Raw genomic sequence first — 15,429 nt, forward strand, 5'->3', positions numbered from 1 at the left:
TTTTAGGATATATCTAATAGTCATCTATTTTGGGGGGGAAAATAAGTTATGTCTACAGTTCTAGGTAAGTGATTTCTCTGGGATGAGCTGCAGTCCTGGTCCTGAAAATGTCACGTCTTGGGATGTGCCGCATCCACCTGTGACCAGCAGAAGCCAGGGCACAAAACCAACATGTGCCTGAGCCATATCCCAGCAAAGGACAAGGACAAAGCTCCACCTGACCCCCGCAAAAACCTTGCTGTAAGAGTGGGAGGTGAAATTGTCCATTGACCTTCCTTGCTGCAGCCACACTGACCCGCAAAACATGGTGCAACCTGACACCTAATAAAAAGAGTCCCAAATGTCTAGAAAATGCTGTAAAATGAAGTATTGACAGTATTTGAAATAAATACCAAAATTATTCTTTCCAAACAAAAAAGCTGTTTATAAAGAGAAAAAATGAATAGATCCCAAAACTTTTGAAATGTTATGAAAAAGACACATTCAGAAACCCACTTGATTAGATCCATTTCAATCCCTGAAGAAACTGATAATCCATTGTGAAATGTGCTTGGAAACAATCTGTTAGGGACACATCTCTATTTTCAGTGATTTTAGTGAGACTCAAAACTCTCAACTGTTAAAATAATTTTACAATTGGTAAGAGTTTTACAGCGTTGAGTAACACATTCCTCTCCTCCCATGGTTCCAGCTGTGCTAGGATGTGTCTATACAGATAAGGAACTGGGAAAGGGAAGATAAACAGCCTGACGTATGACTAAAAATGATTCTCTTCCTTTTTTTTTTTTTCCCTTTTTTTTTGATTACCCTTATGTTTTAATGCTAATATATAAACATGTAAAAGAAGAGACCCAAATATAAATTCTAGTTTGTATTACATCGTTTTGGGATTTTTGTCCCCCCTCATTACCATTTTGATTAGCAGGCAGGGTAATATTGTAGAATTCTTTACTCCTCGCCGTCCTCCTTCTCACTACTCTCTCAAGAATTAAATTATATCCAATTTCAAAATAAATATCTTGGATATTTCAGGTCTGATTTTTTGTTAAATCAAAAACCCCAAGAGTCTTAAAGAAGGGAATAAATCTCAAAGGAACAACAACAACAAAGTATCCTGAAAGATAATGAAATTGAGAAATGGAGCTCTTTATTTTCAGTTGTTAATTTTTAAAATTATTTTTACTGGCTGCAGAAAAATCACTTCAGAAAGTGCCTCCTGCAGTTGTTACCTCCAGTAGCTCCTTCAACCTGTGCTGCGGCACCTTCACAAGCTGCTTGGGCTCCTTCAGTTTCTTCATCCTGAGACTGGCTATTGGCAGCTGCCACCTGCAGGCTTCTTCTTTGCCAGATTTCTTCTGCTTCCTCTTGGTCTTGTAATTCACCTGCCTCAGCCTCCTGCACTTCCTCCTGAGGTAAATGTACCACAGGCAGAGAACCAGAAGTACTTGCAGAGTCCTGTGTTTCAGCACCTGGCTCAATTCTAGCTGCACTGGTGGCACAAGCTCCCTCTTCCTCCTCCTGAGGAGAAAAGGCTGGAGTCTCGGGAAACCTGGCACTTTCAGAAGAACACCGCATTTCAACTGAGGAACATCGCACAGTCGCACTTTCGTTGCAGGAGCTGTCTGCCCCTTCCACATCGCTCTCCCCTTCTGGCCGAGTACTAGCCTCACTGACGCTTTCCGTGCGAGCAGGATCACTCTGCTCCGTTTCTGATGACATCTGGGAAGGTTCAGACCCTTGATCAGTGGATTCCATTTCACTAACGCCCCTTCTGCTCCCAGCAGCAGCAGCAGCAGCTCCTGTGTCCACGCTGCTAGGAGGCTGCTCTGCCTCCTGAGCAGCACATGACTCACTGCCAGCCTGGTCTGCCGGTGCTTCACTTTGAGAACCTTGCAGGCTTTCACCTCCTGCTGACTGTGATGGTGGAAGCTCTGGGAGAGTCTCCTGCTGGTCATCAGTTGGTGGCAAAGGAGCTTCAGAGGCTGCAACATTTTCATTCTCTGCAGGCCCTTGCACTGCCTGATCTGATGAGTAACTTAAACCACTTCTTTCAACATTTCTTGTAGCACCATTAAGCATTACTAAACCACCATCGTCTTCCAAGGAAGACGGAAAACCCAGGTCTTGATGTAGCTCATGCTCCTCTTCATCTGAGTCAATGTGAAGCATAGCATTAAGTCTTGTGTCAGTAGGGAAGCTACTCCTCAGTTTTGGGGAGGCTCCACGTGGACGTTCACCACAGGCAGACGTCCCAGTTCTGGGATGATTGTTGTGTTCTATTGCATCCAGATAGTCATTTAGTGAGTCCTGGCGACCTCTGGTAGGTGATGATCTTGAAGCACCGGAGGTCAACTCATCCTGGTCTGTTTCCAGGGTTGTACTAGTCCTTAAAGGGCGTCTCAGGATTCCTTCTCCAGAAGATTCCTCAAGGACTGGACCATTGGAACACACTGTGGATGTATCATGATGTCCTGCTGGCATGTCCTCATCATCAGAGGGGCTCCCCAAGTCTCCATTTACAGAATTAACTCCTAGCAAAGTGCCAACTGTTTCTGGTGAAGCATCTGCAGAGACACAAAGACTGAATGTGAAACCCAGTGCAGCAACAGACAGTTCATTCTACTTTGTCTGCATCACAGAAGTGATATAAAAATACACATCTCTCAAGATGTTTGCTTATTTCAATCAGACAATAAAGGCAAGGAAATACAATTAAAACAATAGAGGCATCTACAGCGTTATAACAACAAGTATAGAATTTTCTCTGTGTAAGTCTATACTATTTTGTAGGATACAGAAAATTTAATGGATGTGAAGTATGATTTCAAAGGACTCTCATTTTGCTTTTAGAAGACAAAGCACTGCCAAGCATCTTGCCAAACTGTCAGTAAAACCAGCCTCACAACCAAGGAACCAGTTTTCTACAGCGTATCTCTCATATCCAAAAAGTAGGATTTACACAAAGCCCGTCACTGACACCAGTTGCCACTACACCCTTAGCAGCATGTAAACCAGCATCTGAGATCACATGAGGAATCACAGATTGTGTACAGATATCAAATTCTATGCACAACATTTATTTTTGAGTTAATTTATAGGACTTTCCATTGTAAAGAATGGGAACCTACTTAAGTAAAGTTCATGAGATATTAGTTATGCTATGGTAATACATATAAAAGGGAAATTAAAATAAGCCATCTCACTTGAGAGATGAGATGGTAACTCCGCACATGGAAATTAAACAGGCATACAGTTGAATAATCCAGCTATAAGTGTCTGTACACATCTACAAGAAACCTAACAGTGAAGTCAGTGGACTAGAGTGCCTGGCAACAAACAGGACTGAAGACAGAAGCATTTTTTTAATGGTGCCAGAGCAAAAATATTAATGAGATACAGGACTACATGGCTACAGAAAAGGCAAGAATGTTGTATCAAGTTAAAAGACAGAGCAATATCTCACTACCAAAGTGATTATACGAAGTCTAACGAAAGAGAATCTAAGATCATAAACATGTAAACAGACACATATGATGTGGCAGACATGTAACTGTACTAGCCATGTTCTGCTAGTTGCCTTCAGAACAGGAAAAAAGGGAAATAAAAGAATTGCCTAATGGAAGCATGTATTCTCATAACCATAACGGATATTCTTGGTTCTAAGCAGGACACAGTTCTGTGAAAGGGGGACAGGACAGAGTAATCTGCATGTACACCAGCAGGGGATGAGAGCACAGGTGGAATCTTACTTGCAACTGCTTACCTCAGCCAAAGGTGTTACAAAGCAAAGATGTTACAGTGTGAAGAGAAACAATGACTTTGATTACCCAATCTATCCCATAAAATGAGAATCATAAGCAGATTAATTTAAAAATCTATCTAACAAAATAGGAAAACAATACGGTAAGTGTTGGTGTTTCGGAATTACCATCTCCAAAGCAGTACCTGACATACCTAAACTTTGAATTCCAATAGAAAAATCTGTAATAGAGGCACTGTACACAAATGAGAAAGTACATTACCACAGAAAATCCTAAAAATTGAAATACATAGCAACTCTCTCCATACAACTATCTGGAGATCCAGATCATCGACAAATTCTCACCTTCGTGAACAGAAGATGTGATTTCCACTTTGAACTGGAGATATCCGCTTACATGATCAGCTGGGAGCCTTCTGCCAAGATTATAACTGAGAACCTGGTCTCTGCAAAAACAAAGATATTGGGTTTTTTTAAATTTTTAACTGTTTTTATTTTTCAGTATTTTGTATCAGAGGCTCTTATCAGATAACAATCAGCGTGATAGAAAGTAATTTCCGTTACAATCTTAAAATCGGCCACATACTCTGGCTCGTACGGCAAAGTACAAACACCAACAATGGTGTAAAATACCTTTAGTTAACAGATGAAACAGCCTAACAAACTACTTTTGATCATTTCCAAATTCATATTGTGCCCCAGCATTTCTTATACAGTTATAAATCTCAAGTCCTAAAGAAATCAAACTGCAAATGATTCCCTTCCCCTAACCTCCTCCTTCCCCCAACCCAAGTATGTTTTCTAATTAACAAAACCTTTCATTTTTTAAAACCTTCTGCCCCCTTGTGTTTTTTGTTATATACAAAATTCCCAGATTCTTCACATATTAGTTCTCATTCAATAAAGTATTTCTGCATTCCTGTTTAGAAAAGCTATTAATGCTTGGATTTAACTTCAAATATCTTCTTAAGAGTTACTGAATTCAGAGGGACTGAGACTTGATCAAGCACTTGTATCAGCTTGAGACTTAGGATCAGATCCTACGCCATACATTCTTATTAGGCAGAGCCAGAACTCACAGCCCCAGCTCCCCTCAGTGCAGCTGGGACAGCTAAAGGGTGAGGAGGGAGCTACTGAAGACCTCCATAGGAAATTATTGTTATTTATGGAAATAATTTATATTGGTATAAACGCCTCTCCTTTACTGGGAGCACTCCTACTGCAATATGAGTGACAGACTAAAACAAATGCAAGGTCATTACTGAAATAAGCTGCAGCAGTTTGCATCCAAACATTAACTTCCAGCAAAAAAGTCCCAAGAGGACAACGTAAGGCAAAGCAGCCTCCCCACATTGCTCTATAGGCTGCAGTACATCAAATTACAATAGTAGTGTCTCCAGGATCCATCACAGATTCATCGCTCTCTACTCCAACTACAATTCTTCAGCTAGACTTGGGGGGTATCCTCAGAAGTTTGCCATTTAAGGTTTCCACAATTTTTACATGAAGTTTATATTACTCTAGGCCACTCGAGATTAGAGAAAGCCACAATGTGAATAATGTCTGCTCTGTATTCAGTTGAATCAATACTAGATGATACTCATGCTCATTTATCACGTTTTCCATGAAGTTTAAAGCCACTGGCCACTTTCTTAAACAAACTTGTGACCTATGATGACAGCTAAAAGTGGGGCAGAATTTTAGTTCAGTCTGTCTAAAATGGCTGGTTCTAAACTTCACCTTTTCATTCATTAATACTGATCATTAATACAGGGAAGGGCAAGTTAAGCATATGGTGTACTGTAAGTCCTTGGACTTTGTACATGTAATTTTCAAGTTCACATCTTAACCCAGTAGAGGATTTTGATTGTCCTTGACATCATGAAAACGAAGAAGAAAGTGAAGATGTTTTACTTGCTTGATCAAAAACAAAATAGAAGAGAATTTGCAGTTGATTGTATGTTTGGTACATTTCTACTTCATGTCTATATTAACCACTCCTTTACTTTGCAAAACATCTGGTGAAATGTTGTCTGTCTTTACCATGTCTTGGAAAAAGAAACCCTGACAACTGATTGGCATGCAAAAACTGTAAATGGACAAAGAAATTACAGATGAAGAGGCAAAACTGATTTAACGTCAGTTCTAACAGCAGTATGGCAAAACCAAACTGAATACTTACCTATATTCTTGCTACATATTTGTTATATAGCCCTTCCTTTCCTAAAAACATTTGATATATCAAATACACAAAACTGAAATATGGAGAAGAAAACAGGAAACATCTTCCAGAATACTGGTTTGAAAAAACATAGACAAGAACTGATGAACACAGCAAACGGGTAACTTCCAGACCTCACTGCACTAGGAATCCCAGAGCAGAAAAACATTTTGGGGTTTAGCATGGAAATGAAGACCCTGAACCAGGTTTTGAAACCAGTCTGTATCATGGTGCTATTTTTGAGTATATACCGGTGTGCAAATTTGTTAGAAAAAGCTGCTTGCTCAACTTATCACAATTTGTTGAAACTCAAAGATGAAGCATTTCTTAGAAAAGTTGGATTTACATACACTGAACTGCTCTTGGATACCACTACAAAACAAATGGGCAGGCTTTTTTTTTCTTTTTTTTTTTTTTTAAAGAAATTTTCTATCAGAAGACATCATCAAAATTTTAAGCTGCTCTTACAATTTTATTCTTACCTTACTTACCAGTGTAACCACCACTTTGGAAACTTAAAGCTGAAAACTGTTTTCAAATTGAATTTGATTTTCTCCATTTATGCAACTTGTTACTTTGATGGGAATATCTGTGAAAAAGGAGGCCAGTCGTTTATATCCTGCTGTTTGTGCAAAAGCGTGATCCATACTGCCATGCCCTTAAAATTCAGGGAGGAATATGCACATTTTATTTCACCATCATTCCTCATGGGCCTCATCTGGTGGCCTTCTAAAGTTAATGTACGCACATTAACTTTAGCAGACTTTGAGTTAGGTCTTATACAAAACACATGTAAATAATTCAGTTCCTCCCATTGTCTTTCAAGGAATTATTTTTTCTAATTTGTCAAATATAGCATATATATGTAAAAAGATGTTAACAAAATAATATACTCTACAAACTGCTCTGTCTTAAATGTAAAATTGTATTTTTGCACATACTGCTGCATCTCTTGCAGACCTCCAGCCATTTGCATCACACCTGCAATGTATCACAGTGCTTAATTACCAAGTCTCAGGCTCTTCTCAGTGCATATGTTTATATGAAGGCCTCGTTGGATCATCCACTTGACTATGCTATGGTCCCTTCCAGTAACCATCACGAAGTATAAAACGTCTTAAAAGTTTCTAAGTGACTTGCATCTTTATACCAGAACAGTTAGCTATCAAAAAATGAATAGAAGTTTTTAAAATTAGTACAACATGTCAATTTTCAGTACCTTCAGTGCACTATTCATAGCAAAAGGCAATTTTAATTTCATAGTAGCACCAGCACTCTGAAAAATAAGGAGTCACAGCCTTGCAGTTCTGGCCAATTAGCTGAACAGGTATTAAATCTCTGATTATTAAACTGACAATAAAAATACTTGAACTGTAAAAGAAGTGAGACAATAAAATCTGCTTCTTCTAAAAAATTTGCACACAATCATGTAGTATTGTGATAATGCCCTGCTTCTTGACTACCTAGCCAGAGGGTGAACATTTTTTTGTGAGGGTAACACTTTTCACGTAAAGAAATTAAGCTGAAAACAAATTATAGACACACATATACACAAACATGGGTACATGCATTCATAACAGGGTTAGAAACACTGACATCTGCCAGTCAGGCAATAAGGCTATTAAAATGCCTACTAAATTGCTTACTACAGATGCAGTAGAAATTTGCTGTTCTGTGACAGTAAGCCAGAAAGGCTGCTCTACGCCAGCATCCTAGATGCTGAGTCTCCCTGATCAATGGAAGTAAGCATTAAGAATGTATTAATTTACCCAATTGCATGTCTCTCCAATAGTCTCTGAACTGGTATGGTTAACTTCCCAAGAAAGCGCTTGATGATCGGACGACTCTTGGCAAATTTGTCTTTAACTTCAATTTCCAGGACATCTGTTAGAAGTGCAACAAAAGAATATTTCTGGAAGGAAAGAACATATTTGACACCATATCAATATACCTTTATTCAGAAAGTATGTACATAATTACTACTAGCATGCAGTGAACTCTGAAAGCAATGATTGATGACAGCATTTTCCATATTGCAAAATAACATCAACATAATTTATAAAGCACTGTATTTTTGTGTATGTAAATAGCCTCTCCGGAAACCCTTACCCTTTTACTGTTCCTTGAAAATAATTGCTCAGTAAGAAACTGCACTAGATAAAAGCACTTTCATGGTCTACATCAGAAAGGAGAAAGCAATGTATCCTAGTGCTTGCTTCAATTTGGTTAGCAGAAAGCAAGAAGATAAGGTATCCTTGCTGTACTCTACGAGGTTACAGAAGAGTAGCCAGGTCAACACAGGAGGAAGGAGGAAAGTGTCTCACTCTAGGCTGTGCTTAGTGAGCTTCCCTTCCAACACCATGCTTTGCATTTTTTTTTTTTTTAGGCATGACAGGAAGTCAAAAGGGCAATGTGTACGCAGTATTTTCAGGAGCACTGTAACTAAAGAAGGAGAATTTTCTATAGATTTTTGCCCCAAAGTTCACAAATCTTCTCAGCAAGTTCCAACAGAACCTTTTCCTGTACTTGGGGCCTTTAAATGACATGATACTAATTTATAAAAGGTTTCTTGATGTCTGGTAAGATCATTCTTCCACCTTTCCCTATGAGGGAACACCATCACAGTTACTCTCTTCAGACTAGCATCAATTTTCATGCAGTTTATGAATACTTCATCTTTGAGATCTGTGCTGTTCTGTCAAGTCTGCCTGATGATGTCCAAAAGATTCAAAAATTGTACAGGGCAAATATATGAGTAGGCATGCTGGCAGACACACACACGTACACACAGTGTGATAACAAATTCCCTTAAGAAAGCAAGCTTAGGAACTGAAAATTGTTATTTTTCCTCTAGATTGTCAGATATTTCAAACAAACAAACAAAAAGGTATGGTATAACCTACTCAGAAAAGCCGAGGTCATCTAGTCATCATACCTTTACTATCTGCCATCTTTAAGACCTCTGGGCAAATCACAGTACAATGCCCAATACACATCTGGCTAGATAGCTAAAGGAGTATTGAACAAGAAACAAGAGAAGGAACAACTCTTCAGTTCAGCTGTAAACATCAGCTAAATATATTCAAAACCAGCAATTAAACTGGGTCAGGATTAAAAACACTTCCTCATGCTAGGCAACTGTTGGAGCTGGGTTCCTGCGATAAACAGAACTTAAAGATTTGTCACTCTCTGCTATAAAATTGCAAATTATTTTGCAGAAAGGAGTAGATGTAAAACAGGATCCATTCTGCACCACTAGGACAGCATATGTAATGGGATCATAAGCTGCTGTCGTCAGAGCATTGCTACAGGGAAGATAACAGCAGCTAAGGCAAGCTGATACAATGTGTGCACCAGTGAACATCACTTTTCTAGTAAGCTTCGAAACCAGGGAGAACTGGAGGAGGAAAAAGGGGGAAAAAAAGAGTAGATTTTCTTTCTATCTACTAGACAGATGGATGGACAGACAGAAAGATGAAGAATCAATTTAGAGATTAGAACTCTGATTTTTTTTAAGATTTTAAGACTTCCACATCTACAGTCTTTCCCACAACCAAGCACCCCTAAGCAGTGCTAATGCTGGCCCTTCTCTGTTCTGTTTTACTGCTTGTTTGGTTTGATTATGATTTGTAGGAACATTTTCCAAGGCCCACTCAATTTTCCAGTTTTCCTAAAGAACACATTAACAATCATCAAGCACAGTACAGGCATCTGCTCATTAGAAAACAGGCGCAGATCAAGTACGCGGCTCGCTGGTCCTGAAAGCGTTATGGACTTATGTCAACATTTGCACCTTGTTTCCCACATAAACATTTATTTTCAAAAACACAGCCTGGCTCTTCTGTGCTCAAAGACAGTTGTGGGACCGAGTTCCTTCTCTGAGACCTGCACAGCTTACCCAATATAAACACATCTAGAAAACTGGCTTCTGCCAAACTGCCTTTTTTTCCCTTTTGCTGAGTAGGGCTGTAATGCCTCCCTGGGCTTTCCTTCTTACAGCAGTGCACACAGAGGCTGCACCAAAGAGCATCCCCCTCTGCCTGACAAAACTGAAAGCTTGCCACCTGCTATGCACAATAAGAGTATCATTTCCAAATGAACAGTTGCAATCACTGAGCATAAATGCTCACTTATTGTATCTTTTCTTAAAGAGTCTTCTCACAACATATAATCCATTTTAATTAATTTATTTTTGCAATTTCAAGAAATCTTCAGGGCTGTTGAGTGAGTTCAACTCTTGTTAGCAGAGAAGGGAACAAAAACCTCACAGCAGTGCATCTTCAATACACAGCTTAAATACGTAGATGATAGCTGTTTCTATCCAACAACAGGGTTCCTAAAATTACTACAATTTCCGTGTCAGTTTAAATAACTAGCTATAAAATAAGCTCACAGCCTTCAGAGAGTAAGGACTAATGCATGAAGAGAAAATACGAGCCTGGTACACGACATCAGCTGGCAGACAGTTCTGAAAATGGATACATTACCTCTCTGTGCCAAACAGGATTAGTTGTGTTACTGATGATAGTCGACCTTCTTTCCTGGCCATGATGGGCAAATGTAGGAAACGTACTTTTCTTGCCTGGCTGAATGGACATCTTTAGATAAGGATCAGGGTTGAAGAACATGCCTTTTTTAAGTCCAACTGCTCTAATATCTATAAAGCAAAACAAGAAGGAAGGAAAAAGGAATTGAGTAAATTAAAGCTAGTTCACAAAGTAGTGCATTCCTAAAATATTACGCAGGAAATCAGCTCACCATAAACTACTAAATAAAGCAACTTAAAATTACTCATATGTTAACTGGATACAGTGTACAGAACATAAAGCAGGAAGTCAAGTGTTTTCCCAAGACACTATAGGAAAGAAAGGTATCAACATCCTCATTTACATTTTAGCCTCCAGCCATTCATAAAACAAAAAGCATGAACTTCTAGCTCACCTACAAATGGTTTTTCTCAGTATGTAAAGTATTTCCACTCTTAAAAAGAAAAAACAAAAAACACAAAAAAACCATCACACAGTACTTGCTCTGTTTCTGGGTAAGGGGAAGGGACTAATATAAAAAACTGTATGGGATGTAATATAGTGAACTCACTCTTTCCCAAAGTTGAGACTTTGATAAATGTAATTTCAAATACTCATTACCAGGGCTGGTCTGGACTATGATGTACACTTTCTCCCAACTTAGAAGATGATAACCTATCTCACATAAAAGGAGGCAAAGTTTTCTGAAAATGCTTCTTTCTTCCTAGAGAAGCCTCAGTACTGCAGCCCTTGCAACTTGCAACAATAAATAATAATTTCCTCAGGTGCATATTCTCATGCCTAAGGACTTTAATGATAGCACAAGCTTAAAAAACAACAAAAAGAGGTATTTTTTTAATATAACATTAGATTTTAAACTTAACTGTAAAATATTTCTCTGTTTAGGTTTGCTGAAGCATGAGATTTTTGTGTCTTCCTCCATTAGGTACTCCAATACGCTGCATGCAGACTTCATGACTCTAATGCAATTGGCACATACATACTTAGATAAGCAGTTTATACATGCAGGCAAAATTCACTGCGTTAAAATGAAATGCCCCACCTATGGATTCAGCAAAAAAAAAAAAAATCCTACCCAATGTTCAAAATTAAGCTACACAGTAGAAATACCATGAAATAAAGGGTATTTGCCTTTAAAAGCAACAACTTTGCATGTGCAAATGAGCAACCAAAAAAATGTTCTGGGAAATATGTTACAGACCTATCAGTCAATACACCTTTCAAAATTAATTTAGGGGACTCCTCTGGCTGAGTCACAAACTTCCATTAAACACAATAGATTTTTCAGAATTCACAAAAGAATTATTTTTATAGTACCCTATGTGAGTCTATACAACCTATCAGCTCTATCCCAGATACCTGCTGAAAGACCGTTTCAAAAAGGGGGGTTTTTTTATGCTCTACTCCTACAATCTCTAAATGTTTTCGTTGTCAGCTCTTCAAGATTCAGAAGCAATTTTTTTCTGTCTTTGCTCAAGCTGAATATGCGTTAGTCTCACACAAGACTTCCCATAGAATAACATGCTAATCAAAACAAGTGAAGCTGGTAGACTGTACCCCTACAGCTATTTTGCTGTAGTGACAGCTTAGCTCTCTTACAAGTAAAGATTTTTTTTCCTTCCTAAACCACCATTTGCAGCCATTGCTTTTTTACTGCTTCAACGTGATGGAACCAGCTTGCATTTTATTTAGTGGCTAAGTTCTCCACTCTTCAGTCTGACAGGAACTGTCCTCTGTACAAACTGGAAATTTCTCCAAATTTTTCGTGCTGGGATCCATCACATCCATTTCTTTCACTCCTGGAGATTCATGATTCTGCCTTGTTTTCAGCAAACAAGTTCTAAAGAAATGACATCTTTCAAGCCACTAGAGTGTGCTCCTACAGAGGCTAATGAAGAAAAGTGTTCCATCTTTGATGTTATTTAAAACAGCAATTATTTTTTTTTAACAGTAATTTGTAAAACACAGAGTAGTGTTGTTCTTTACCTGATAGGGTAAAGCTGACTAACTTCCTAGAGTGCTGGGCTCCAGAAGCACCTTCATCCACTCCTTCTACTCCCATCTGAAGAGGAGAAAAAAAAATGAAATATATCACAGAAGTTTTCATCTGCTTTGTACATGCTTGAGGGTGATAATGCAACTGTAAGGTAGCATGCAGGGGAAGAATCTGGCCAACTACTGTCTATTACCACAGACAGGCAGAGCTACAGCATTTGTTTCTAGGAAAATATCTATTATTTATGCCACACAGTGCTAATACACCAGTACTTGGAATCTTCCAAACAGAACACGTATAGGCTAATACACATGCAGACACTATTAGTCAGAGAAAAGGAGACTGTATTTTCTTACAGGTTTCCCTTTTGTAGAATAAAATCAACAGTGTGGACTGGTTATACATACCAAAGCACTGAGCTGGCCAGTGACTGCATGTGTAACTTTTGTCACTTTCCACAAATAGATAATTTACCGCACAACAAAAAAAAGCAAAGAGATCAAAGAGAGACTAACAAAAGCCTTCAGATCTATGAACAAAAGCTCCTTTTAAACAGAAAAAGTGCACCAGATATCTAAATATGGATGTGGTCTAAAAGCTTATGCTTCATAGATTTTTCAGGTTTGGTTTCTACTGAAATCCCTCATTAGGTAAAGCACTACTTCAAAATAAAAAGTTTCTCTTGTGTTAATGTCTTATTAACGTCTAGCTCTTTCAACTAGCAGAAGAATTTGTCTTTCAGGACAGGGGTGTGCACCCAGCTGAATAATCTACCATGCAGACATCAGTGGAGCTATCTTTGAAGTCAAATGGTTCTCCAGATAGGTGCTGCACTCACTCCCTGGCAGAAGAGGTGACACAGCCTGATGAATAAGCTTGAGCCAAACACAGCGCTGGGGATTAATACTAGTGATAGAACAGAAAGTCATCTCATCTATTGAGCAACAACAAAAATAACCTGAATAAAAACTCGCACACCTATGTGTGTGGATGAAGTATGTAAACCAGTTTTGAGCAGCTGAACAGGCGTTTGAAGTTACTGGATTGATAAACGATTCTGGAGCTGTGGTAGCCATGAGGAACCTGCTTTGATTGACCAGAAATGAAATCATTCCTTTTTATATTGCTTCAAGCTATTTAATATCATTAGCTTTCAAATGTTTCCTAGAACGATCAGCAAGCACACCGGAAATTTCATCGGAATTAGCAAACACACAGAATTTCTCCCATTGCAAAACAGGAATACTTCATATGTGACAAGCAGTCAAGGAGAGTGATGAAGAAATAGCAATGACATTGATACCTGACATCTCCATGGGCCTCAGCGGTCTTGTGAGGGAACAGGCCGTGCCAGCAAGCACCGCCGCTCACCAGTCAGCCCATTCCCCTCCCTCATGGCGGCCAGCTTCACGATGTAGCCCCATCCTCAGGGCAAGACATTTCTCACCAGAGTGCTCAAAACTGTCCCTTTCCCACCCAGCATGACACCAATAAGCCAGTAACTTTATGTGGACACGTAAGCAGTGACAGCTGGTAGTAAAATTATGAGGGCATCAAAAGCAATGGGTCAATTCCAGCTGAATCAGTGTCCCCTCATCTACAGACAGAGATTCCCTGGAAGCAGCAAGGGGCGCATCCCCCTGGGATGGTGACACTGCCCAGGCAAGGCCGGAGGAACGCCATGTATTCCAGTTTATACTTTTGGGCTTATTCTAACATGCATCATTTTCTTGTTAAAAACGTTATTCATCAACAAAAAGGCCTTCCTCATTGTATACCTGTTTTTCTGCTACACCACTGACTCTGTTGTTTACACTGCTAATCACTACTTCATTTCATAGAAAATAGGATTTGCGCACAATTCAGCTCTAATAAAATGAATTGTAACAGTGTTCCCTACCAGTTCCATGGTTTCGCTACATAGCCTTTTCCTGTTCCATTATGACCTGAACAGCAATTTCAATTTTTCTGTGCCAAGTACAAAATTTCATCCCAGCATACATGCTTAGCCTTTGTAGTGCAAAAATCTAATCTCATTTGGTGTAACACAGTGTTTCTGAATGCTAGATCAGGCTTCGTATTTCTACTAGTTCAAATGAACACAACAGAATGTTAGTCGCTTATCTAAAAACGATGGACTGAAATGCCTGGTGTGGTATGCCATCAGTATGTGGAAAACCAGGAATACGTCTCCCACCAAACCACATAAAGCGAAAACACAGAATGATCCAAGTAAGCAAGTAATTTATTGCAGCTTATAAAACGGGAGCGGGCATGCCATGATTCTCTTACAATTTCCACGAACAAGCATTTCTGTAACAACAGACATGACCAGTGCCAAGACAACAAAGTATTCTCTTCTGCACAGTGCTTAAGCTCAACACCAAAACCATGAAAATGGTGTGAGGTATTAACATTTAACAATAGGTATAGTTATGCATACCTAACCCAATATGGTATTTTTAGGAGGTCTCATCTTAGCTGTCATATGACATTCTCATCAAGGAAACTAACAGCTCACTACTACTGAAGTTTGTACTGTTAGAGCAAACAAAAATGTTTATATAAAATTACACCTTCTAGCAGGTGTGTAACCCAGGACCCTGCATTACCTTTCAAAGGAAGGGAATTTAAATAGTGACAGCTGGTTAATCCCTCAAGATTGACCAATGACTCTGAAAGACAGGTCTTCAGGTAGCTACCAAGTAAATAAATGCATATTCAAAGACAGAAGTTCAGATGTCCTTTTGCACAATGAACCTCAAAAATATCGGTGGACAGTGTGACAAGGCCAAGAAAACACACAAGTTCACATGGTTTCTCCACCAGTAAAATCATTCCTATTCTCAGTAACGATACAGTGCAGCACATAGCCCATTTTAAGCGTTATTTTAAGAAACATTTT

General features: G+C 39.0%; 2 protein-coding genes across 3 annotated transcripts in view; both read right to left on the minus strand.

Annotated features, from left to right (window-relative positions):
* Positions 1–15,429, minus strand: part of LOC126053268 (splicing factor 3B subunit 1) — a 647,576-nt gene that overhangs the window by 219,914 nt on the left and 412,233 nt on the right. The window lies entirely within an intron of this gene.
* Positions 1–15,429, minus strand: part of HECW2 (HECT, C2 and WW domain containing E3 ubiquitin protein ligase 2) — a 175,759-nt gene that overhangs the window by 53,239 nt on the left and 107,091 nt on the right. For both annotated transcript variants that reach the window (XM_049797445.1, XM_049796758.1), the window contains exons 5-9: positions 12,515–12,590; positions 10,469–10,638; positions 7,751–7,893; positions 4,106–4,206; positions 1,230–2,564 (exon numbers count right to left, since the gene is read on the minus strand). In XM_049797445.1, coding sequence (XP_049653402.1) covers positions 1,230–2,564; positions 4,106–4,206; positions 7,751–7,893; positions 10,469–10,638; positions 12,515–12,590 — 1,825 coding nt within the window. The remainder of the gene's footprint in view (positions 1–1,229; positions 2,565–4,105; positions 4,207–7,750; positions 7,894–10,468; positions 10,639–12,514; positions 12,591–15,429) is intronic.

The sequence above is a fragment of the Accipiter gentilis genome, chromosome 1 (assembly GCF_929443795.1).
Source record: "Accipiter gentilis chromosome 1, bAccGen1.1, whole genome shotgun sequence".
Lineage (NCBI taxonomy): Eukaryota > Metazoa > Chordata > Aves > Accipitriformes > Accipitridae > Astur > Astur gentilis.